Genomic DNA, 26,591 nt, shown 5'->3' on the forward strand with positions numbered 1-26,591 from the left:
CAATGAAAAGGATCACTTAAAAAGTCATGTAATAAAGAAATCTAACTTTTTAAAATTTAAGCCTAATTACTTAGTGCAGGAGTGACTTGGCAGAGATCCAAAAGATTCTTCAGATGTCCCCCTCTACTCTGAGGCAATTTCCAGTAACCCCTGCTTTCGCCCATTAATACATATGTATCCAAAGTGCAAAAAGAAGGAATTTGTTAAAAAAAAAAAAAAAAAAAGACTCTACTTTCCCACTGCAATGTTAAGCATATACATAAAACATTGCCACCAGCTTTCACTTTTTAGATGGGCTACTTTTTCAGCTGGGCGGTAGGACACCAAAATGGGAAGAAGTCAATGTCATAGAGTATAAATAGTTGTGGCCAAAAACAATATTGCAGAAGAGCCAACAGGAGAAAGGCTCCCCAAATTGCAGCAGGAGTGACTTAATTCCACGTCTCCCTTCATAAAGACCTCACGGAAAACCACCATCAGGAAACAAAGAAGGGTGGAAGCAACCAGCACTCACATATGGACTTACAGTGTTTTCTTGGGTTTCTGAAACACATACACATATATTTAAACTCTCAGCTAGTATGGCAATGAAAATGAAACTGTTCTTTATGTATGTCACATAGAAAATGTTACCCAATAGGAAGACGGTCTTTTCTCAGATATGCTGAAAAACACTCATGAACACCTAGGCGGATTTTTAATTATATTTAATTTACTTATTATATTTGAGATAGAATTTGCCATTACATTACACAGCAAATCTAAGGGTAAACCTCACCTTAAACGTTGCAATGTGCTCCTATCATGATTCATGACACACAACCCAAAGGACCAGTAATTTCCCACCACACTAGTTAAAACGTTTTAGATCAGTGGGCTACACTGCATGGGGCACACACTTCACTTTCTGTATGTTTGCTAGACACTTCAAGATTGTTCTCCAGTGTTCGAAGTCAGTAAGTTTACCAAGATTCTGTAGCGGAACACACACGTACACACTCCTTAGGCATCAGCAGCATTTACAAAATGCAGGCAATCATAAAGTTATATAAGAAAAGCAGTCTCGCCTCTGAGGAATTAGTTCAGGCATACAAGAATCCAGGAAATCGCATATCCTCTATGCGAGGCTGGGTCACAGGAACTAGGTAAAGAAACAAAGCAAAGTACACTGGGAAACGAGGGCAGTAACAGCTGAAAAGATGCAGGCAACGCCACCAGCGGCATCTTCAAGCATTCTTTGGGAAGGGGAGTGTTTCTATACTGTTTCTAATGAGCCACTGCTGACCTAAGTAACGGTACAAGCTGAAACCAACACAGCCAGAAACGAAATCCACCATGTGGTAGACGAGACTAGGGGAGCAGCATGAATGGTCCACAGGCTAGGGGTGCAGAAGCTGTCACACACCCTGGGACTCGCGCACACCCTGGCGCTGCCACCTGCTTTCTATTTCCTCGGGGAGGGCCGGTGACGCGTGAGCCCGAGAAGCACCAAAGGCAGGAATCCTGAAATCTGTGATTTCTAAACCCCGAGCCAAAAAACGGTCCGTAGGGCCCGTCCCCCGCAGCTGGGCGACTCTTCCCCACGCGGCGCGCGACCCGCGAGGTGGAAGGGTGAGAACTTCCAGGCGGCCAAACGAGGACCAGGAGACAAGTGGGGAGCGGGAAGTGCCTAGTCCGAATGCAGGGAGGCCGGGGTCGCGGTGCCACCACAGTGTGAAGGTAGGCTGGGGGCGGGGCCGCGCGGAGCCCAACAGCCAGGGGCCAAGCAGGGGAATCCCCCCGGGGCGAGGGCGGGCACGGGCGAAGAGGGACGCCCCGGCCGCTACCTGCTGCTGGATCTTCCCGTCCTCCGTGACGACCCAGTGCGTGGTGGCGAAGGCCCCTCGTGCCGCCACACTCAGCAAGGTTGAAAGGCTGAGGAGCCAGCCTGGGCCGGAGCAAGGCGGCAGCTCGTACCGGCCACGGACCCCTACTGCCACCGCCATCTTGCCCCCCCGGCCGGGCCACTCACACCGGAAGCGGAAGCTAGTCTCCGGCGCCTGCCATCTTGGAAAGGTCGGCGCTGGAGGAGGAGCAGGAGGAGGAGTCGAGAGGCGTCGCTCGCTGATTATCAGGTTTCCTCCTCCTGGGTTTGGGCGGCCAGGAAGCGCGACATTCGGCTCTTCTCCCAGCTTGGCTTCAGGGATGGAGACCACTTTTTAGTTATTGTTTTTCTGTGGGTGGTTCGATCTCGGAGCGTGGGAACCGGAAGGAGAGAAAAGCAGTGGCTTAGGTGGAGCTTAAGCAGAAGTGAGAGGAGTCAGTTTTGTTGTTTTTTAAATCTTTGATTTTTCATTTTATTTCTGGTAAATAGTTGGGGAACAAAAGGTGTGCTTTCGAACCACCTATGGGAAGAGAGGTGTTGCTTTTCTTCTTAAAGTCTCACAATACTGGAAGCTTCAGAATGGAGACGGTTGTTAGTCTAGCGCACCGCTGTCCGGTAATGCGAGCCACGTGTGCAATGTAAAATATAGAGGGAAGTAATCCTACTAGTACATTTTATTTAGCTCAAAATACACAAAATATAAATTCAATGTGGTCGGTACACATCATTGAGGTAGTTTCCTTTTTTTTTTTTTTCCAGTAAGTGTTGGAAATCGGTATTTTACACTGACAGCTTATCTAGTCATAGATAGCCGCATGTGCCTACAGTACTGGTCAGCACACGTCTAAGCTAGAGGTCTAGGTCTGGAGACCAGAAGCATTGGCATCACCTGGGAGCTTTTAGACATGCACATTATCGGCTCTTCTCCCTCTCCCCTGCGACCTGCCGAATCAGACTACATTTTAGCAACAGCCTCAGGTGACTGGTATACATATTAAAGTTTGAGACCCACTTCCCTCTAGTGAACCAGCAGGCAGGCAGATGACAAGCTTGGCTGCCAGCTTCTTGCTAGATAGGTCATTTTAGGTCTTTCAAGATTGTCCTCTGTGTTTGTTATTTAAGATTGGTATGCTTTTGGTTTTCTCCTTGGGAAAAGAAGGATGAAAATATTGTTTAACCGCTTCCCTACACAAGTGTATGCGGGAGAGCAATTGCTAAGTGTTTAAATACCACACTATAGAAATATAGAAACAACCACAGCATTGGTTTTTTCATGTTGTTGTTTTTTCTTCATTCCAGGAACAGCTTTACTTAAAGACCTGAAGACTGAACATTCATTTCATTAAAAATATATGGCTTATTTGCTTTTTGCCTGGTACTCTGATAGTCTCTGGGTTTGGAAATGTCACCATTGAGCAGTGTGCAATATAGTGAGATATTATTGGCAGGCTAACAATTAAAATACAGGATAATGGGGGTGTATGAAGGCATATGTACAGGAGAGAGCAACCAACCAGGTGAAAAAAGGCTTGGAGCTCAGGTACTGGTTCAGGCAGAATAATAAGTGAAAAGGTGAAGTCAGCCGGGCTCGGTGGCTCACGCCTGTAATCCCAGCAGTTTGGGAGGCCGAGGTGGGTGGATCACGAGGTCAGGAGTTCGACCTGGCCAAGATGGTGAAACCCTGTCTCTACTAAAAATACAAAAATTAGCCGGGCGTGGTGGTGGGCGCCTGTAATCCCAGCTACTCAGGAGGCTGAGGCAGAGAATTGCTTGAACACTAGGAGGAGGGGATTGCAGTGAGCCGAGATCACACCACTGCACTCCAGCCTGGGAAACAGAGCGAGAATCCGTCTCAAGAAAAGAAAAGGTGAAGTCAGTGGCATGTTGTAAGAATTTCTTTCTTAGAGTTTAGACATAGGCAACAGGGAGTGTTTCAGAATTTTATTTTATTGTTTGTTTATTTTTTTGAGACGGAGTCTCGCTCTGTCGCCCAGGCTGGAGTGCTGGAGTGCAGTGGCACGATCTTGGTTCACTGCAAGCTCCGCCTCCCGGGTTCACGCCATTCTCCTGCCTCAGCCTCCCGAGTAGCTGGGACTACAGGCGCCCGCCGCTACGCCCGGCTAATTGTTTGTATTTTTTAGTAGAGACGGGGTTTCACTGTGTTAGCCAGGATGGTCTCGATCTCCTGACCTCGTGATCCGCCGCCCTCCTTGGCCTCCCAGAGTGCTGGGATTACAGGCGTGAGCCACCGCGCCCAGCCTCAGAATTTTAAAATAGAGAAGTGGCAAATGATGGAATCCCTTTGGTCTCAGCATCTTACTTTGGGGGCATAGAGGTCAACCCTCTTTCTTGTGTATAAAGCTGACATCATCATCATCATCTAACATTTCTTGAGTGTTTAATACATGCTGGGTCCTGTACATGCATAGTTCCTATTAATCATCACAACTTACCGAGCTCTGGCTAGTTAAGTAAGTTGGCCAAGATCGTATTGCTAAGTGGTAGAGCTCAGGTTTGGACTCAGAGCCACCTGACTCTAGATCTGAGAACCTGAAAATGAATGAAGGATAGTGAGGAATTTGAGAAAGTCCCCAGCATCACATATTTTGCTATCAGTAATTTCGTCGACCTTCACAAGTTAACCTCTAACGGGGTGGAATTACAGCTTCTATAGCTTTATTATACCACCTACCTATTTTCTGTAGATAACTCTTATCTTTTGAGATCCTGTATTAGTTTTCTAATGCTGTGTAACAATTGCCACAAACTTAGCTTAACACATTATCTGACAGTTTCCTTGGGGCAAGAGTCTTCTGGTGTGGTGTGACTGAGTTCTCTGCTCAGTGTCACAAGGCTCATATTAAGGCTTCAATCTCATCTAAGGCTTGGGGGTCCTCAGTCAAGCTCATTCTTCAAGTCCATGGCAGAATTCAATGTATTGCGAATGTAGGACTGAGGGCTCCATTTTGTTACTGGCTGCTGATTGTGGCCATTAACAAACACTGAGGCTACCCACAATTTTCTGCCATGTGGCTCTCACAATGGCAGTTATTCCTTGAAGGCAAGCAGGAGAATATTTCCACTGCTGAAATCTCTTGAATTCCTCTATCTCTAAGCCCAGACTTAAAGGGCTCATGTGAGTTGATAAGGTCTATCTGAATAATATCCCTTTTTATTAACCTCAGATCAACTGGTTAGTAACTTTAATGCCGTCTGCAAAAATTTTGTTTGCCATATAACATTATCTTAGTCCATTTTGCGTTGTTATAACAGAATACCTAAAGCTGGGCAATTTATAAAGAAAAGAGGTTTAATTGGCTTATGATTCTGGTGGCTGAAAAGTCCAAGATTGGGCAGCTGCATCTGGTAAGGGCCTCACACTGCTTCCACTTAGGGAGGAAAGCAGAAGGGGAGTGGGTGTGCATAGAGATCACATGTTAAGAGAAGCAGCAAGAGAGAGAAATCAAGAAAGCCAAACTCTTTAACAACCCACGCTCATGAGAACTAATTCATTCCTGAGACAGCAAGAACTCACCCCTGCACCCTGCCCCACCGTGAGGGCATTAATCTGTTCATGACAGATCCACCCCCAGAAACCTCCCCATCTCCCAACAGTGCCACATTGGGTACCAAATTTCAACATGAGTTTTGGTGGGCCCTAAGCACATCCAAACCTATAATCACAGGAGTGATATCGTATTCATGTTTTCCCCACACAGTCAAGTTAGGAAATTTCCCCCTTTTCTACTCTATTAAGGTGAAATAGACAAAAACTGTATATATTTAGTGTACAACATGATGTTTTAATATATGTAGGGGAGATTTTATGAGGTTAAGGACCATTGGGGATCATCTTAGAATTTTGCCTACCACAGATCCTGACTGCCAAGTACCATTCTTCTAGTCTTTCACTGAACTGTTTTAAGTATCACAGACTAATTTAGACATACTTTTGCTCCTGTTCCCTGCCTAAAATCCTTTCCTCATGCTGCTTTCTCAAATCTATTTAAGATACAGTTGAAATCCTAGCCTGCAAAAATGTCTGTCAACTTGTTTGCTGCCTCTGAATTCTGTAGCAGTAACATGACAATACTATGCTGCTGTGTGATATTATTTTATAAACTTTGAACACCCAAACTTCAGTGGTTCTTGCAAAAGTTCTTAGTTCTAATATGGTGAGACAGAACACTCAAACAGTAAGTCAGGCAAAGCAAATTTTTTACGAATAGGCAGCAAAGATACACAGAAATGGAGGATCCATGGTTAGCTGATCCCATGGCTCAGGAAAGCTGCCCTGGGCAGATAGATAGAGCCTCATCTGCATATACCCCATGTTGCAGCACAGATGAGGGACTCCAAAAACACTTTGGGTTTTATACCCTGGATATGACTGAGATTGCTGAGTACAAGTGTTGCAGAACATCCTGTTTTAGGAAAAATGAGGACACGGCCCAGGTTGTTCTGGAAGCTTCCTCCTTATCTCAGAATGTTGCATTCTCAGTACATTCTGCCTGAAAATTGCAAGCAAGTGGGGGAAGAGTTGGCATGGCCAAGGCCATCCAGGGACGTGTCATCTTGCAATTCTTTACCTACACTAGCAACTGAGGGCAGGAAGCATTTCCTATACTAACATTTTTATCTTCCTTGGAGCTTCTGTACAAAATAGTTACAGGTTTTTAGCTCCCCCAAATGTAGCATTCCCATTTTGTGTGAATAAAACAGTTAAACATCTTAACCTAAATAAAATTGTTCCTACTAATTTTCTACATCCAGATCACTTGTCCCCGTTCTTTTATTCTGTTTTTCTGATGTTTCTTTTTTCATTATACTTTTCCTTAGATGAAACTTACAGAAATACAGGATGGCAGTTGACAAAATTGCTGATATCCCAAATTGTGATTCAATTCTTAGTTCAACAAATGATAGGCAAGCCCCTAACTGCATGTAATTTAGTCTTTGAACATATTTTAGCAAATAGGTCTTTTATTTACTATCACTATAAATCATAGAATTCTTGAAGTTATTAATTAGAATTCATTCTGTTGATAGAATGAATGATCTTTCTGGATTAACTTCTTCCCTTGGGCCACCTTACCTGAAAATTGCAAAGGATTTACATACTGCCTATTCCTTAGAGAAAATATTTAAGATATAAATACTCCTAGGGAGGAGGGTAACACTCTGGCTTACATTCTGTTATCTTTTGCTTTATAATAAAACCAACATAAGTCTTAGAGGTTTAAATTTTAATTCTTAAAACATGATTTATTATTTTTCAGTTTGTTGGTCTCAGCTGGGTGGTTCTTCTGCCAACTCCTGGTGTTAGCTGGGGTCACTCTTAAGGCTGCATTCAACTAGGAGCTCAGCTGAGGCTGAAATGTTCCAAACTGGCTCCAACACGTCTGGTGCTTTAGTTGGAGTGATTGAAATGGCTGGGGGTAGCTGGGCCTCTCTCAGACAAGGTAGTTACACAGGCTTCTTACAGGGTAGCTCAGGGTGCTGAAAGAATAAAAGGAAGCTGCCAGGCTGTCAGAGGGTCAAGGCCCCAGAAGTGGCAAAGCATCACTTATGCATTCTTCTGATTAAGGAAAGTAACAAGCTTAGCCCAAATTCAAGTGTGGATGGAAACAGACTCATCTTGATAGAAGCAGCAGCATGTTTGAGTAGGAATGGAATTATTGGCATCCTACTACATATAATTAAGTCTTTAAGAGCAATTTTGAATTGATGGGAAGCAGGGTCGGGGGGAACAGGTTGGAAAGGAGCCTGGTTATAGCAAGAGGGCTTTACTTGTGTAACTCCTCAACATCAATATGCACAGTGAGTGAAGAGGATTTTTTAAAGGGAGGTAGAGGATACCTAATATAGTAATTTCATTTAGAAATCATTTGTCAAATAGATCAGGGAGTCTGAAGTATGAGGGCTACCACGGATGAGACCAAGGATTCAAACTCACAGTGACACTAGGGCTGCTCTGAGGATAGCAAGATAGTCATCTTAGGTTTTTATTGATACGTTAGATTTTATATTAGCTTTAGTTTCCATCACACTGATTACAATGATCTCTCTCCTGCTGTCTTTTACCCACCTACTGAGGAAGCACATAATAGGTGGTCCTGTAACCAACTTGAGAGGAAAGGCATCCCAAGGAGGGTCAAATTTATTCAGACCTGAATCAGCCAGATAAATGGGCAGAATCAAGGAACCATGATTTTCCAGAGGGAAAATGCCCTAATGTTAGAAAGAGCATGGTGTTAACTGTCAGTTACTGAAAGCAGTTCACTATTGTAGTAGTGGATGAATTTAGGACTTCTGAGGTCAAGGTTAGGAATCTTAGAACTTGGAGATAGCCCATTCTCTAGCACAGCTTGGCACATTCTTAAAAGCCAGGAGTCCTGCAGATTTTGTTGCCTTGATCTCAAATGCTTTTCCTTGAGGTCTTCACGAGGCTGGCTTGGTATCATTATCCAGGTCTCAGCTCAAATCAATCACTCAGAGGCTTTTTTCTGACCATTCTTTCTATACTAGCTGAAGCACAATAGAATGCTTCAGTATCCTTATAGCACTTACTACTCTGGTACAGGCTTAAGTTTGTCAGGATCTGCATAAGAGTATGTAAATTCCATGAGTTTGCCTGTTTTGTTCACTACTATATCCTCTAGGCTTAAAACAGTGCCTTCAACTTACTAAGAGCTGAAAGCTTACTATGTACAAAACACTGTTCTGGATGTTTGGGATTATGAATCAACAACATGCAAAAATCTTTACTTTTGTTGCATTTTAGCCACATTATATTCTAGCAGTAGGGGACAGATAGGATTGAGGTTAGCTTCGAGGACGTGAAAAAGGAGTTAGATGTGTGGATATAAGGAACAGTGACTAGAGGGGACAGCTAGCTAATGCAAGGGCTGTAAGGCAGGAGGATGTCTTTGGCCTGCATGAAGCTAACTGGCTGAGGCAGAGTGAACAAGGGTAAGAATAGCAGCTGAGGTCAGAATTAAAAGCCATGGTAATGTTTTTGATTATTATTTTGAAATGGGGAGCCAGTGAACAATTTCTGGCAGAAAATTAGATGTCTCTTTGCTGCTGTGTTTCGAGCAGATTGTAGAGAGTTAAGCATAACAGCAGGGAGATCAATTAGGAGGTTATTATGAAACTCCAGGCAAGAAATAATGGGGATACAAATTTGGCATTCCTTAGCTATAGGCCTGGAAGACCAGGCATGGTGGCTCATGCCTGTAATCCCAGCACTTTGGGAGGCCGAGGCTGGTGGATCACCTGATGTCGGGAGTTCGAGACCAGCCTCACCAACACGGTGAAACCCCATCTCTGCTAAAAATACAAAAAACTAGCTGGGCTTGGTGGCAGACACCAATAATCCCAGCTACTTGGGAGGCTGAGGCAGGAGAATCGCTTGAATCTGGGAGGTGGTGGTTGCTGTGAGCCGAGATCACACCACTGCACTCCAGCCTGGGCGACAAGAGCGAAACTCTGTCTCAAAAAAAAAAAAAAGCTGTAGGCCTGGATGTGATCACCTTATCCTGATCCACTTAAAATCTGACTTTCCCACACTCACAACCATCCTTGTTGCTACTTCAGGAACACTTTCATAAAGCCTGGCAGTTAAATTACTAAGTTCCAACTTGCTTTGCACATTATCTGAAGATAGAAATGATTTATTTAATGATGATTCGTCAATTATCTAATGTTTTGCTTTGGTTAAAAAACACACACACAAATTCTTTTTTTCAGGTTATATTAGCTCCTAAAAATAAATTCAAATCAGAACTTTGAAGGATCAAAATTAAAGATAATTTACCAAATTGATGACTGAACTCCTTATAGGCTGAGCATGGTGGCTCACGCCTATAATCCCAGCACTTTGGGAGGCCAAGGCGGGCGGATCACGTGGTCAGGAGATCGAGACCATCCTGGCTAACACAGTGAAATCCCGTCTCTACTAAAAATACAAAAAATTAGCCAGGTGTGGTGGTGGGCACCTGTAGTCCCAGCTACTTGGGAGGCTGAGGCAGGAGAATGGCATGAACCCGGGAGGTGGAGCTTGCAGTGAGCCAAGATCGTGCCACTGTACTCCAGCCTGGGCGACAAAGCAAGGCTCTGTCTCAAAAAAAAAAAAAAAAAACAATAAAGACTGAACTCCTTGAAGGTAGAGAGCAGTTCTTGTCCATCTTTATATTTTCAGCCTATTGGCACAGTAGAAGCAATCAATAAGTGTTAATGAATATCCAAGAATCTGAAGTTACCATAATTATAACACATCAAGACACAAAACAAAATTACAAAAGGAAATTTATTTCAAAAGCATAAGGGGACATTTACATTTAAACAAGGTGATAAACAGGTGTCTTGCAAAAGAAAAAAAAATCCATGGCATTAAGTTTTTCATTCAAATTCGGAAGCAAAAATAACCTAACTTGTGCACTATTGCCTTAGGAAAGGGAAGGGGAAGGGTGAGGGATAAGTGAACAGTCAACTCAGTATCAAACTTGAGAAAGTAAAGTCACTTCTGTGCAGTTTTGAGTTTACAAATATGCTTATAAAGAGGAAAAGTGGTAAAATTATACTTAATGTTCAAATTTATTTAGTTGTAGTCTCAATACAATTTCTGTACTTGAAATGGCTTTGGGCCACTGGCTGATCTATCTCTGAGGTCCAGATTAGCTGGTCGTTTTCAAATGGCAATTTTATATTCCTTTGTTCAGATTCCAAGGGAGTTTAGGTTCAGCTCATGGTCTTTAGGAATGTTTAGAGATTATTGCCACCACTCCATAGCCAAGCTGACCAACTTTTGCTCACTTGTATCATTCTAGTCTTTCAAAACTATTTTCCCCATACACATGTGCAGTAATTCTAATAAAGGAGTTTTGCCTCCTCTGCAGTGTAGAGGTAATGGTAATGAAGACACCTGCATTGGAATCACAAACTATTCCTCAAAAAAATACATCAGACTACTAGAAATGTCATTTAGGCAGCTGATTTGAATAGCAAACTTGGGGAGGGAAGATTAACTGTGAAACAAAAATATACAAAACATTCAAATGCAGAACAAAGGGTCTATGCTACTAAAAATGCCCATGACATTAAACACTCCACAAACCCCCCATCTGTCTGTTGTTTTAACCTAAAAATTCTATTGGCTAACTTATACAATAATTTTGATTAATAACCTGAGAAGTTAAAATCTTGAAAGTGGCAAAAGCAAACCGAGAGAGCATCCCTTACTTATTGGTACCATGTTATCAAGTCACTTTTTCTGGGTAGCCCTGGTTATTAAATCTCCAAATTCTAAATTATACTATCTCTTCCTGTAGAAACCTGTATGTACATCAAATTCAGTATTTTGGTTGTATTTCACCAATAGCAACTCCAATTTATCTTTGAAAATGCAGTCTTTATTTTTAGTTTTAAATAACAATAATCATGTAAGTGCAACTGACTTAGAATCCCTTGCTAGTGGGAGTAAAAACCTAAATAACAAGTTAACGGATTCAGCCTCAAAAGGATAATCACCGTGTCAGACTACCCGTTCCTGGAATTTAAAAAGTGATTTATGTTGTGTAGTCAAGTTTCACAGCATGCATATATATATATACACACACACACACACACATATATGCTTATGTATGTATGTATATTATACATACACATTTCTATTCAAATAGTAAGATTCCATATTCAAAAGTTTGTATCACAATATATGGAAAAGAATTAAGTAAGCAGTGCAAAGCAACTTACTTTCTCCTAAAAATGTAATGTCATTCCTATATTTTAAGAAAGCTATGTAAGTATTTTGCTTTTATGACACTAGGTAGGAATGCTGCACCACTGCCCAGCAGCTTTATTAAACAATTAAAACAAAATGTTAAGATTGACCATTACTCTTCTCCATATATTGGGCAAAAAACTAAGAGGGAAGAGGAAAATCAGTAACCTTTCAAAACTGATGATCTTTATCAGCAGAACTAGACTGAATTTCATTACATTTTAGAATGAACAGCTCTCAACAACAAATTATCAAGATGTTTAAAAGTAAAAGATTCACAAGTTGAAGTCTGAATAATGATACTGCAAAAACAAGTCAAGATTGCAGACAAAGCATCCAAAAATATCACTGTGGTTTTACCTTGGACACAACCATGGTCTGTTACAAAAGTAGATCATACATACAAAGGTATAAAGAACATTAAGTTTTTAGCTGAAGGCAGCAGTCTGTTTAAAGGGACATCCCCGGCAATCCAATGAGTAGTAGAATTTAAGTATATTAAGCTCATGACAATGCTGAAGAATGCTGATGTCTTATTCAGTAGAGTCTTCCCCGACTACGATTTCCTCGTGTGCCCCAACCTCGGCCACCTCTACTTCCCCTGAAGGCTCCTCTCTGCTCTACGAAAAAGCGAACAAGGGTTTAGGTCTTGCTTAGGATTTCATGGTACAGCAAACGCAGAAGAAATGTAGCTCATAACTCTGAATACAGCAGTAGGCCCTATAAGAACAGAACTAATATTCTGCTGTTCCATCTACAAATTTAGCCTGCCTATAAAACAAGAGCAACATATATACTGAAGTACATAAGGCAAGGTACCAACTACATTTGTGATAGTTGCTTAATTAAATGTATCCCAGTAACAAAGTCGTTTCAAGGTGATGTTATGATAACTACACTTTTTTTTGGAGGGTCTTGCTGTGTTGTTCAGGCTTGAGTGCAGTGGTGCGTTCACAGTTCAGTTCACCATAACACTGAACTGGACTAGTGATCTTTCTGCCTCAGACTCCCCAGTAGCTAGGTCTACAGATGCACACCACGTTTTTTTTTTTTTCTTTCTTTCTTTCTTTTTGTAGCGATGGGGTCTCATTATGTTGCCAGGTGGATCTCAAATTGCGGGCTTCAAGGGATCGATCGTCCTGCCTCAATGCTGGGACTACAGGTGTGAGCCACTATGCCCTGCCTGTACACTTTTTAAAAAACTTAATTCTTCAAATTCACAAATAATAATTCTACATATTCATGGGGTAGCATATTTTGGTACAAAGAATGTATAGTTATCAGCTCAGGGTAACAAGCATATCCATCATCTCAAACACCTATAATTTCTTTGTGTTGGGAACATTCATTATCCTATTTGAAAGTATATATAGTCATGCTATAGTGGTACAGAACACTAAGACTTATTCCTATGTTATTTTGCATTCTCCCTCAAATCTCTCCCTATCCCTTCCTTCCCCCTATCTTCTCAGCCTATAGTATGTGCTATCCTACTTTTTACTTCTATAGGATTAACTTTTTAAAACTTCCACAAGTGAGAACATGCATTAATTTTCCATTGCTGGCTTATTTCACCTACTATAAAGTCCTCCAGTTCCTTCCATGTTGCTGCAAATGAAAGGACTTTTTTTTTTTTTTTTTATGGCTGGATAGTATCCCATTGTGTATAATACCACATCTTGTTTATCCATTCATCTGCGGATGCACCTGTTGATTCTGGGTTGATTCCACATCTTGGCCAATGAATAGTGCTACAATGAACATGGGGGTGCAAATGTCTGACTTTTAATCATATTTACATGATTTACATATGATTAAATATGTAAATGAGAAATCTCTTCACTGAACTTCCAAACTTCCTCATTGTGGTTTTGATATGCATTACCCTGATGCTTAGTAATGTTTAGAATTTTTTCATACATTGGCCATTTGTATGTCTTCTTTTGAGAAATGTCTGTTCAGATCATTTGCCCATTTTAAATCTACATTTGTTTTGCTATTAAGATGTTTGAATATCTTCTATATTCTGAATATTAATCCTCTGTTGGATGAGGAGGTTACAAATATTTTCTCCCATTCTGTAAGTTGTCTTTTCACTGCTGATGGTTTCCTTTGCTGCACAGAAGCTTTTTAATTTGGTATGATCCCACTGGTTTATGTTTTTGTTGCCTGTGCCTTTAGGTCTTAGTCTTAAAATCTTTTCCCAAACCAATGTCCTGAAGTGCTTCTCCTGTTTTCTCTTATGGTAGTTTTATTGTTTTAGGTCTTACATTTAGGTCTTTGATCCATTTTGAGTTGATTTTTGTACAGGGTGGGAGGTGGGGATCTAGTTTCATTCTTCTGCATATGGATACCCAGTTTTCTCAGCACGATTTATTGAAGAGACTATCCCTTTTTTTTGTCCTTCCAATGAGTGTTCTTGCTGCCTTTGTAAAAAATCAGTTGGCTTTCTGGTTCTCTGTTCTGTTCCATTGGTCTGTATCTACTTTTATGCCAGTATCATGCCGTTTGGTTACTACATCTTTGATTTATATTTTGAGATCTGGTAGTGTGATAAATCCAGCTCTGTTCTTTTTGCTCAGGATTGCTTTGGCTATTTGGGGTCTTATGGGTCTATATAAATTTTCAGAATTTTTTTTGGTGGCAATTTCCCTGAAGAATGTCATTGTTATTTTGATAGAAGTTGTATTGAATCTGGAGATCACTTTGGGTAGCATGGTCATTTAAAATATATTGATTCCTCTAGTTGATGAGTATGGAGTGTCTTTCAATTTGTTTGTATCCCCTTCCATTTCTCTCATCAGTGTTTTATAGTTTTCCTTGTATAGAAACCTCTTCCAGGCTGAGCGCAGTGGCTCACGCCTGTAATCCCAGCACTTTGGGGAGGCCAAGGCGGGTGGATCATGAGATCAGGAGATCGAGACTATTCTGGCTAACACGGTGAAACCCTGTCTCTACTAAAAATACAAAAAATTAGCCGGGCGTGGTGGCGGGCACCTGTAATCCCAGCTACTCAGGAGGCTGAAGCAGGCGAATGGCCTGAACCCGGGAGGCGGAGCTTGCAGTGCGCCGAGATGGCGCCACTGCACTCCAGCCTGGGCGACAGAGTGAGACTCTGTTTAAAAAAAAAAAAAAAAAAAAAAAAAAAAAAAAAAAAAAAAAAAGGAAGAAACCTTTTCCATTCTTGGTTAATTTATTCCTAGATTTTTTTTCATAGCTATTATAAATGGGATTACCTTGATTTCTTTTTCGGCTAGTTCATTGTTCATGCATAGAAATGCTACTGATTTTTGTATACTAATTTTGTATCTTCTAACTTTTCTAAATTTATCAGTTCTATGAGTTTTTTGGTAGAATCTTTAGTTTTTTTTTTTTTTTTTTTTTAAATATATATATAACATCATGTCGTCTGCAAAGAGAAACAATTTGACTTCTTTCCAGTTTGGATGGCCTTTATTTCTTTCTCTTGTCTACCTGCTCTGGCTATGACTTCGGTAACAACTTCTTAGTTCTTTATTTTATTGTCTATCATTACTAAAGGTAACTTATATAACTATGAAAAATAAATTATCAATTTCGAAAATCAGGTTAGACTAAAAAATGTCCCTCTGAATGCAATAAATATGCAATTTTTGTTTTGATCACAGTATTTCACGCAACTGGACTCACACAAATGTAGATCTAAATGCTGAGTTTTTTTCACTGCTTTACCAGCTACATAAGCTTCTCAAAGTACTGCCAAAAAGGTGCTATGTGTGTATGTGCATCTGAGTGTGTTTCAGCTACTGATATAAACTAAGCATATCTTTTGCTGAAAAATCAAGTCACTTGTGTTATACAGTAGAACAAGTCTCTCTGATCCATTGGTCAGTCACTTTTAGAGCCACAAAGGTGTCGTCCCCGTGAAGAAAACTGATTGAAGTTATCAGCAAGGCTGGACTTTTAATCATATGTAAATGAGATCAAATCTTTTCATTAACTTCTAAACTTCCTCATTATAGCAATCTTGTTAGCAGCAATAGAGAGAGCTTGGTTTTGCTATTTTTGATCCACAATCTTGGAGGCTTGAAAAATACCTTTTCAGTCAATATTGCAATAAATTATTTTGCCATTATGTCTTATTAGGGCGATGTCTTGATGTCTTTTTTTACCCCCCTTTCTGCAGAAAGAAAAGTAATTCAATTCTAAGACAGGAAACTCACTGGACCTTTCCCCGATTTGGCTAATATTTATCTGCATAATAGAATGGGTCCGATTCAAAATCACCTTCTTATGCCATGACACATTTTTACAAGTTGATTAGTATGCAAACCATTTGAAAATGAAATCATTATGTTTATTATTCTAGTGAACACATTCAGAAAATCAGAGGTGGTTTCTCCAAGGGCAAGAAGCTCCCAGAGACAGACGCAGTAACTATGGGGGCATTAAAGTAGTGCAGTAGCCTTTTGTGGGCCATGACTTCTACATTTTTGACTGTTCAGACTTACAGCCACCTGTGCAGATGCCTGCACATTTCACCCTACCATACTCATTATTCACACCAACACACTTAACACTGTCATAGATACCATTATTAGCTTTAAGCTAAAAGACTACTACAATCCACTCTTTCAATTTTAGTATGAATTTGGATTACACTCTATTCAGCTGTACCTAATGAGGAAATTAAATACACTGTATGAAGGTACTATTTGACGTAGTTATCTTTTCTATATTGGCTAATGCTTTTTTACCTCCAATTGATACAGCCATTTCTATAGTACAGAGATTCACCAAATTTTCTTCTTTTTGAAGAGCTTCATCCTAAAAATACTTCTGCATTTTCATGATCTTTTCAATGGTTTCAAGCTTACATTTTTTTTTAACTCACTGCTCAGTTTAATTTAACTCAGTTTAAATTAAACTTTAAGTATTATTTTTATATTCCAAAAAGTAAAGAACACAAGTCACAAAATGTAGAACATTTAGTACTTTTAGGTTACTGGGGAACTTTGTGCACTGGAAGGAAAACTAAACGTGGGTATATGTTTATGAATGCACTGGGAAGTTGAACTAATTTGTGAGAACCAATACCATGTTTGTAAAGCAAAAAACAGAGATACTGGTTAGTAAAGCAATAAACTTGGATACTGAGAACTACTTTCATTTCAATAGGTGAAATAAAGTCAAGCAAATGCTTCAAATTTTGTTGTGAGAATACCGATGACCTGATCACATTAAATTCTCAAATGTAAAATAATTGCAGAAATTCATTGTTCTTTCCAATAAGAAGAGTCAGATTTTAGTTTGCTTTTGCATGTTTACTTTGCTTTGCCCTTCTGTTATTTTGAAGACTGGGAATAACTGAAGTAGTGACTCCTGGATTTTTGTCTTGAGTAAAACTTTGCTTATGTTTTTCACATTGACAGTTTTTTTTGTTTCTTTTTAAAAAACATTGTATACAATCTAAAGTGTCAGATTTTTGACATTCTTTTTCCACAAGCATTATATCACCTGATTCTCACTATTGAGCAGGCAATGAATTTCACACAATAGAATCCTCATGTAAAATCAAATTGACTTGCCCAATAAAAAGGAGTACAATTCTTATATTGCCACAGCTCTTGATTACTCTCATTAAAGCCACATTCTCCCAGTATGTGAGATAACTGTTGATTTTAAGAACGGTACTGTTAGACACATTAAATCATACAAGTGACAGAGAACAATGTGATTCAACCAAGTAACAGAGAATCCTTTCCCCTTACAAAATACTTTCACAAATATTGTTATTAGAAGGCTGTAAAAGCTGTTACCTCATTTTCAGATAAGAGGCAAGGAGATGCACATTTACATACTGTTACGTAAGTAAAAGATTTCAGTGATCATCCTTAAAGATGTCTCAGAGTCTGGAGGGGAGGGGTTCATATTTCAGTCTAAAATTGGCTTTCTATAATCTGTTTACTCAAACACTAGAAGAATTCAACTGTTACAGAAGTAATTTACTGTTACAATTATCTCACCTTGGAAACAAAATTACAGGTATGGTTCAGAATCTACTTTTTTTTTTTTAAATTTTAAGAGACAGGGTCTTGCTTGGTCACGCAGGCTGGAGTGCAGTGGCACCATCATAGCTTACAGCAGCTTTGGCTCCTGGGCTTCAGCGATCCTCCTGCCTCTTGCCTCCTGAGTAGCTGGGACTACAAGTGCGTGCCACCATACCCAGCTAATTTTTAAATTTTTTGTAGAAATGGGGTCTTGCTTTGTTTCCCCAGGCTGGCCTCAAACTCTTGGGCTCAAGTGATCCTCCCACCTCGGCCTCCCCAAAGCGTTGGGTTTACAGTTGTGAGCTACCATGCCTGCCTAAACTTTGTCTTCTTAAGCAAGGTAAGGAACTGACCTGATATTTCTCTCCATTCTTTTAAAAAAAAGATCCATGAGGAAATAAGCTAATGAGAGATAAACTTTACTTTTGATTCAATAGCCATGGGAGAGGATGGACTGGTATGAAGCTCTCCTGGCTCTAATGGCTAAAGGGGAATAGGAAGCACTTATAGGAGGATTGCATTCTGGGTAGAGGGAGAGACTGCAATAGAACACATCTTCCTTGCTAGATGATGCCTGAACATCTGACTCCACTTCTGTGACTTCTTTTCAACTAGCTACAGGAGATGGGAGTATAGGCAGCAAGCTGACAACGTCCAAGAAAGAGCATTCATACTATTATCTCTCAGAAGCTATACCCATCCCTGAGGCAGAATGCACAGAATGCCTTGCCTTGAAGCTGCAACTGGGAAAGCATGGAAAGAATGGTTCGGTCAACTTCTTTTGTTTCTGTTGGTTCCTCTGAATACAAGGGGCGTATTTTTCTTTAAGTGCTTACTGTTTAATGTTGCATGCTCAATACAGTGAGCCCACAAGGGTGAATGAGAGAGGAATGGGATAAATCGTTTCCTCAACAGCCCTAGTTCTCCAAGCTAATTCAGAAAAGTCATCGGATAGAACCATGACACTGTAAATAATTACTAATTAAAATAAAGTACAACACAATTTCTGCCTAATCTCCCATATTGCTTGTACCCAAACGGAAACGCTCACCATAATTAAAGTTGCCCAAATTGCTGCTATATTTCCCACTGGGAGGGTTATAAATCTGCCTGGCATCTCTTTTTGGTCCTGCTGAAGATTTCTTGGGTGGTGAACCTGAAGTTGTATCTTCACTGGCTCTCTTTTGCCTGTAACAATAGGAAGAACAGCAATTAAAAAACATTCTATTATGCCAAAATCTATCAATACATTTATAATTTAGCATATCAGTTATGAAAGACATCCTAAAGAGGATAATCTCATCAGAAAAAAGGAATTAACATTTGATGTCATCAAATTAACCATAGTTTGGTTATGCAGACAATGTCAGAAGGCATTTACAAGGCTTTAAAATAATCTGAAATATGTAGCTTCATAGACTTACATGCAAGTGACTCACTTTACAAAACGTGTCAGAAAAAAATCGTTTTGTTACAGGAATACAAGTAAGGCCGAAAGTTCCAGGGTTGCCTCCCACCAGTTTATTTTACAAATATTGAAAGCAGCTTTTTATATGAATCATTTAACACTGCACCCTTTTGAACAGTAAATGTAACTACTGAATTAAGTTTTGATAATACTCAAATCTCTTTTAAATATATTTCTTACCCAATCTCAACCTTTTGTACAGGTTTCCAGGATAGTGTTACTGTGCTCTTATAAGAAGGAGGAATGTGGAAGAGATCCTGGAGAGACAAAAATCAGACAAGAATTCTAATGTATTTGTTGGTGGCAGGGAGTGGTGGTGAGGGTTGGAAACCAAGACAGATCTTAAAGATTAAATTTAGGAGACAGAGCTTACTGCAACAGAAAATTAAACAGAAACAATTTTGTTTACAAATCACGTCTATTACCTCATTAACATAACTTTGTGCACATAACAAACTGTAGTGTAGCTAATTTTTTTCTAAATGTCAGTATACATTTCAGGATAAAATATATCAATATTTATCCAGTTTAATAAACAAAGTCAGCAAATAAATTTTGTTTTGGTTTGTTTTTGCACAGATGCAGTCACCATGGTGCTTTAAGGAAAATACAATGGTGCAATCTGCATGTGCTTTTGCAAATTTTTAAGTCGTTCAAAATTAGAAAAAAATCTAAAGCTTTACTGCCAGCACCATAGGTAAAGTAAAAACAAACAAAAAACCACTAAAGCTCTGGCTAATCATGTTTCCCCCTGCCCTAGGAAATATCTGTGAATTATTAATAAGGCAAAAAAAACCCTGTAAGATTTAAATACCGAATGATCAATGTGCTAGGAATGCAAATGTTTGCTGAATGTGTTAAAATAACCTGGAATTCAAATAATCTAACCTCATAATATCCTCACAACTGAATAAACCGCTAAACACATTTATTCTTAGTAATACTTCTTACCAGCTTTACCTTGATTTTTGTACATAGGTAAAATTAAATAAAAGTAAACTTTTCTCCCAGTTAAAATGAGTATACTAATAAAAAAACATCCCTGGTATATAAACTTAAGTCCAGTGTACTATATAAATGTAGGGAATTGGCCAATGCAACATGCTTTGAATAAAAAATGCTTGAGATTTCTAACTGGAGTGATTTTGCATATTATAATATTAACTGAAAAAGGGACCACATGAAGAGGAAAGGGCAAATCTTCACTTATAAACATGTTAAATCTCAGATGACGACAGGAAAATGGTGTATAGTTTAGGGATTCATTAAAATAAAAATGAAGTTATGAAATTAGATGAGTCTGCCTGGTAGGTAAAGATTACAAAAAATGTCAAGGATGGATTAAAACATACCTATGTTCTCCCTAAAACAAAAAATTTATGTCACATACTTCTACCCTACTTAAAAACATTTCAAGATTTTCAGGTAAGGCACCTGTGATATTATGTGATATATACAGTTTGCCCACTGTGTCCATGGTTCCTGCATCTGTGGATTCAAGCAACTGTGGATGGAAAATACTCATTAAAAAATTGCATAAAATTATAAAAAAGCAAAACTTGAATTTACTATGCTGAATCTTTGAGAATGAAGTGATGTGTAGGTACTGTATTAGGTATGTAAAAATAAAATTTAAGGTTCTCCCAAATGTATTACACCAAGGGGAGAAGTTAACTCTTGGAAACTGACTCATAACATGGCTGTTTTCTTCTCTGATGCATGACCGTTGCCTTCCTGACCTCTGTGTTGAGATTGCATGAACCAGAGTCTACTCTTTACTTAAACCTAGACTAAATGAGGGAGATAGAGACCACTGTGACTATTACCTCTTTACAATAAAATGTTAATCCCTTTAGAGTGTAATCAATAGTAGCCAATCATATATCTATCTGTTAGCCTTTGTATGGAAAATGTCATTCTTTTTAGCACCTCAGTTTATGCCTGTATCAGTTTTTGCCCATATAAACAATCCTCATTTTTCTCCATGCCAGGAGCACTGACCAGCATTCTTTGATGTAATTCTGCTCGCAGATGGCCAATCTCATACTTCGTACCTGAATAAACTCTTTTGATTGGACCCTGGGACTTTTAATTATTTTAGGTTGCTAAGTATGATAAGTAATCTAGAGATGCTTTAAAATATAGGGGACGGTTTGTGTAGGTTATATGCAAATACTATGCCATTTAATAAGGGTTAATCTGAGGGTTTTGGTATCCAGGGGGGCCTGCAACCAATCCCCCTTGGATACAGAAGGACTGTATTGACTGCATTTTGGTTTCTGTCCATGATTCCTGGCTTATAGCTCCAATAATTCTTGAAATTTCCTAAGTGACTAGAGCAATATGATTATCTTTTGCTAAAACATTTGGCCCTTTGTTACTGTTTCCTGAAAAGCTCCAGAGCAATAAAGGTGAAAGACAATCTTTTATTTTTAACAAGCATCTTTCAATCACACCTGAGTTTATATTAATAAGGTGATTTTTGAAAAGTCCCTAGATAACCACAGGATGGGGGAGGTGACTGCCTGGGGAACCTACCACATACTTTCAGGGTTGGAACTCAGTCCAGCTCCACCTCCAGGGAGGAGAGAGGGGCTGATTTAACACCAATAAAGGTCTATCTATCACTGATGGCCAATGATTTAATCAATCATGCCTATGTAATGGAGCTTCCATAAAAACAGAAAAGGACTGTGTGTGTGTGTGTGTGTGTGTGTGTGTGTGTGTGTGTATGAGAGTGAGGGGGGTTGGGTGTTCCAGGACGGAATATGAACAAGAACACATCCATGTGCTGGGAGAGCAGTACGCCCCAACTCCATGGGGATGGAAACTCCTGCACTCAGGACCCTTCAAGACCTCTCCCTATGTGTATCTTCATCTGGCTGTTCATATGTATCCTTTATAATAAACCAGTAAACGTAAGTAAGTGTTCCCCTGAGTTCTGTAAGCTGCTCTAGCAGCTTAAGTTTGGTTAAATTGTGGGAACCCCCATTTATAGCCAGCCAATCAGAAGCATGGGTAAAACAACTTGTAGCTTGCAACTATCATCAGAAGTGGTCTTGTGGGACTGGGCCCTCAACATGTGGAATCTGATGCTACCTCTAGGTAGATAGTGTCAGGACTGAATTGGAGGACACACAGCTAGTATCCACTGCAGAACTATTTACTTACTTGATGTATGGGGAATAACCTCCACCCATCTGGTGTTAGAAGTGCATTGTGAGTACAGCAGGAGAAACTGACTTTATTCCTATATTCACAGAGCACTCTACACACAGGTTTCGGACCCTATTCATCTCTCTTCCCCATACCTTCCTTTAGATAACTTACAGATTCCTGAAAAGAACATTTTCTCATCTGCATACAGGTAATAAGCATTTGCTAAGTTTAAAATGTTCTTAACACATTGTATCTTCAACATAGACTTTTATCAGCGGTTCAAATACAGTCAAATCTCACATTTTTATATATGAATTTACTATGCAAAATAATTCCTTATATTTAAGATTTGTAATAAATGGCAGCTAATGGAAACATTTCCTTAGGAGATTAGTATAATATTCTTACCTCTTCTGTGTTTAATGCCTTTTCACTTTTCTACTTGGCACTATGATACTCCTTCCTCAACATCTAATCAGAGCTGCTTTTTCTCAAATGCTTCCCTCTCTCTCCTGACACAAACTGCAGTTGACCCTTGCACAACTTGAATTTGAACTACATGGTCTCATTCACACGCAGATTCTTTCCAATAAAAGTTACACCTAGTGTGCCTGCCTCTCCTTCTACCTCTTTTGCCTGGTACCCCGAGACAAGACCAACCCCTCCTCTTTCTCCACCTACTAAATGTGAACATAACAAGGATGAAGACCTTTGTGATAATACACTTCCACTTATCTTCTCTTCTTTATAATAAAACTTCTTTTCCTGCAGCTTTATTGTAATACAGTATATACTACATATACAAAATGTGTTAATTAACTATGTTATTGGTAAGGCTTCTTGTCCACAGAAAGCTATTAGTTTTTTTAAATGATTTTTTATAAAGCCAGTCAAATTTAGCAGTGGGGTGGGGGTTGTATACCAATTTTGGTGATAATAATGTTAGTAAGTTCTGATAACCCACTACCATTGTACCAGCCAGTGGTTAAGTTTTGGGGAGTCAAAAGGTATGCATGGGGTCGGTATCCCTCAGCCCTTCATTATTCAAGGGTCAACTATAATTATTCCATATCATTTTTACATTAGCTTTAAGGCATACTAGTCCCAATTTTTGTTACTGGCAGGTTACGTGCTGTAGGTGTTACAAATACTGTTTCTTTTTCCCATCTGGCACAATACAATTAAGCTGTAATTGTATTGTATGATATAAGTGATGGCTACCTTATGATTTTTTCTGGTTCTCTCAGGTTATTATTTTATTTAGGCTAGCAGATACTTGGGAAGGGTAAAGAGAATCGAAAAGTAATTATGGCTTAATGGAAAGGTATACCCTAGCCTACAGTACAGAAAGCTCTCAATTTATTACATAGTCAAGTTTATAAAAAAACAAACACAGGAAAACATTTCATTGTGCTACACACTACATGTCCATTCTTAAGAGTAAGCAAAACAGGGATTTACTGGCCACTCAAAAGAACCCAATAGCATTAAGACCACTAGAACTTAAGTCACTGAAATTTCTTAGACTGTATCTATCTGTTTCAATGCTTTGAGATAGAAGTTTGCAAGCCTCCCTTTGTTGGAAGTATCTTATATAAAACTTTAAAATAAATAAATGTATGATTTTGTGGTAACTGCAGAAATGTCACTTGGTATTACAGACTTACCTTGATTAAAACATTGATATTGTTTGTTATTTTCAATGCAACGACTTTAATCTTGTTCTGCAAAGGGAAAGGAAAATTAAGACAAACTGCCAATAATTTCTATGAGGCGTAATCCATTCTGACACAGAACTAGAGTAATTACACTTCTCTATCAGAATCACTTGTACGGTCTTTACATAATTCCTTGGTTTAAATCTATAGATAATGTGTATTCCTATTGCTTGACTCTAAACAAATCTAGATGTGGCAAAGAAAGTAAATAATCTGTGTTCCCTTGACAGGTTAGAATGTACCTAAAAAATGAGTAAGGTCACATACAAATAGAAGTTGTTTTAAAATAAATCAGGTTAAGTTATAGGAACACAATGAAAATCTAAAAATATTTCATTAGGACTGGGATGAAGACTGTTAAATTACGTGAGATAAGGGAAAATGAAAAACTCCCAACACAAGTCTATATAGTTTGGTATGGAGCTAGGAGTTTATGAAATGTGAGCCAGTATTCTTACCTCTTCTGTTTTTAAGGCCTCACCCGTTTTACCCTGGAGAGCTAAGCGAAGTTGTCTGATATAAACTTGCAGGCCCCGTGCAAAGTACTGCAGCCTAAATGAAAACGTATTTGTTAATTAGCAATTCATCACTTCAATTTTGTTTTTAAACTCAATCTTATACTATAGCAAAATGATCCTAAGTGCAGAAATGGCTACATGACCAATAAATTAAAGAACAAAATTTTAAGTTGCTTCTGATCAAGAGCTTCATCAAGTATCAAACTTCCGCCTTACCACATGGTAGAGGATAGTAACAGGTAACACAATGGCTCAAGCATTTCAAAATTTAAGATGTGAATTTGTTAATGGAACAATTCAATAAGCGGTGTCTTTGTGAAAACTACTTATATTGACTTCTCCAGGGCTGCTTCTCCAGTAACACTAACATATTATTAATAACCATAGCTACAGTTTACTAATACCTACTACTTGCCAGGCACTGTGCTAAAAGCTGTACATTCACTGTCTTATTAAATTCCCACAACTCTATGAGGTAGGTACTATTATCATTTAACAACTGAGAAAAATTTGGGGAGAATAAGAGATGTTAGGGTACCTGCTCAAGATCATAAAACAAGTAGGAAGAGCTAGAGTCCTTTATTCCCCCATGGATTTGTTAAGTCATTTCTGTCTTTTTTTTTTTTTTTTTTTTTTTCAAGTTTGCTTTTACTGTTCCTTTTTTTAGAGACATGATTTCATCGCCCAGACAGGAGTGCAGAGGCATGACTGCAGCTCACCGTAACCTCGAGCTCCTGGGCTCAAGTGAGCCTCCCATCTCAGTGTTGCAAGTAGCTGGGACTACTGGTGTGTCACCATGCTCTGCTAATTTTTTAAAGTTATTTTTTATAGAGATAGGATCTTACTATGTTGCCCAGCTGGTCTCAAACTCCTGGCGTCAAGCAACCCTCCTGACTTGGCCTCCCAAAATGCTGAGACTACAGACGTGAGCCACCGTGCCTGGCTCACTTCTGTCACATGTTGACAAACATGTAATCTGAACCCTCCATTCTGTACCACTGGGGTAAGGCAGGATACGGAGAAAGCTCTCATAGAACAAAAGCAAAACCCAAGGAACTTCAAGATAGCTACCACCTTTGCCAAGGATTGAGCCACCTCAATCATATATCACCTGATTTTGAAATCTTTGAGCTTTTCTGCATTCAGTTTGGCTGTTAAGAAATCTGGAAGTTTTCGGCCCAACTGGTGAAAACTGTACAACAAACATTCCACATAACTGAACTGTAGCTTGGGTTCTTCATTACCAGCATTCTCTCCATTTTCTGCTTCTTCTGGAGGGAGGGGCATGTATTCCTAAGAGAGAAAAATATACAGATGTTTGCAATCTGCTCTACATATTCGAATTATAAACAGATATTCAGGGAATTATAGTGCATGTTTTTAAGACATGGAGCATTAAAAACTACCAAAACCAGATACTTGGATTTCTTTTTTACTTACTGGATCAATGCTCTAGCCTGTCAATGCTCCATATTAACCTGTTACAGCTGCTATTATTAATAATGAAAATTAATGTAGCTAATATTTATTAGGCACTTACAGACAAAGGCACCGATGCCCTGAGAGAGTAACCTTCCTATGGTAACAAAGTTAATAAACTAAAGAGCCAGAATTCAATCTAAGTTTGACATCAAATGTTGATGCTCTTAACGACTATACTATGCTTACTACAAATATCTTTTCTGAACATTAGTCCATATTAAGTACTGACTCATTACAAGCAAAGTGCTGCCAATGGCATTCAGTATCAGTGCTGTAACAACCCAGTAAGTTACATCCGGACGAGCACCAGATGTTGATGACTCAATTCATGCTAAGGACCTAATGCTTATCACTGTGTTAATTATACAAATACATCAAATAAGAAAATCACTCAGTGATGCTGCTAATGATTTTATCAGACAGCCTATTTTCTCCCTAATTATAAGAAACACCAAGATTAAAACAAAGTAGACAACAACATGTGGCCTAAGAAGCTAACAATACTTGTTAGGATTACTGTTTAACTGAAATTTCAAAAACTGGTTCTTGTAATCTAGAAATTAATAGTA

General features: G+C 39.1%; 2 protein-coding genes and 1 long non-coding RNA gene across 7 annotated transcripts in view; 1 reads left to right on the forward strand and 2 right to left on the reverse strand.

Annotated features, from left to right (window-relative positions):
- The window catches only part of TTC17 (tetratricopeptide repeat domain 17), a 139,481-nt gene extending 137,457 nt beyond the window's left edge, over positions 1–2,024 (reverse strand). For 2 of the 3 annotated variants that reach the window (XM_050758249.1, XM_050758250.1), the window contains exon 1: positions 1,827–2,024. In XM_050758249.1, coding sequence (XP_050614206.1) covers positions 1,827–1,985 — 159 coding nt within the window. In that variant the 5' untranslated portion in view covers positions 1,986–2,024. The remainder of the gene's footprint in view (positions 1–1,826) is intronic. The other variant, XM_050758248.1, reaches the window with a different exon arrangement.
- On the forward strand, positions 2,003–19,428 carry LOC126935997 (uncharacterized). Its single transcript, XR_007719366.1, has 3 exons — positions 2,003–2,114; positions 17,906–18,442; positions 19,348–19,428. It is a non-coding gene; the product is annotated as an uncharacterized LOC126935997 (long non-coding RNA).
- API5 (apoptosis inhibitor 5) overlaps positions 10,158–26,591 on the reverse strand; it is a 32,464-nt gene continuing 16,030 nt past the window's right edge. For 2 of the 3 annotated variants that reach the window (XM_050758251.1, XM_050758254.1), the window contains exons 9-14: positions 25,652–25,833; positions 24,481–24,574; positions 23,972–24,028; positions 19,326–19,402; positions 18,729–18,865; positions 10,158–12,268 (exon numbers count right to left, since the gene is read on the reverse strand). In XM_050758251.1, coding sequence (XP_050614208.1) covers positions 12,186–12,268; positions 18,729–18,865; positions 19,326–19,402; positions 23,972–24,028; positions 24,481–24,574; positions 25,652–25,833 — 630 coding nt within the window. In that variant the 3' untranslated portion in view covers positions 10,158–12,185. The remainder of the gene's footprint in view (positions 12,269–18,728; positions 18,866–19,325; positions 19,403–23,971; positions 24,029–24,480; positions 24,575–25,651; positions 25,834–26,591) is intronic. The other variant, XM_050758253.1, reaches the window with a different exon arrangement.

Source organism: Macaca thibetana, chromosome 14 (genome assembly GCF_024542745.1).
Source record: "Macaca thibetana thibetana isolate TM-01 chromosome 14, ASM2454274v1, whole genome shotgun sequence".
NCBI lineage: Eukaryota > Metazoa > Chordata > Mammalia > Primates > Cercopithecidae > Macaca > Macaca thibetana.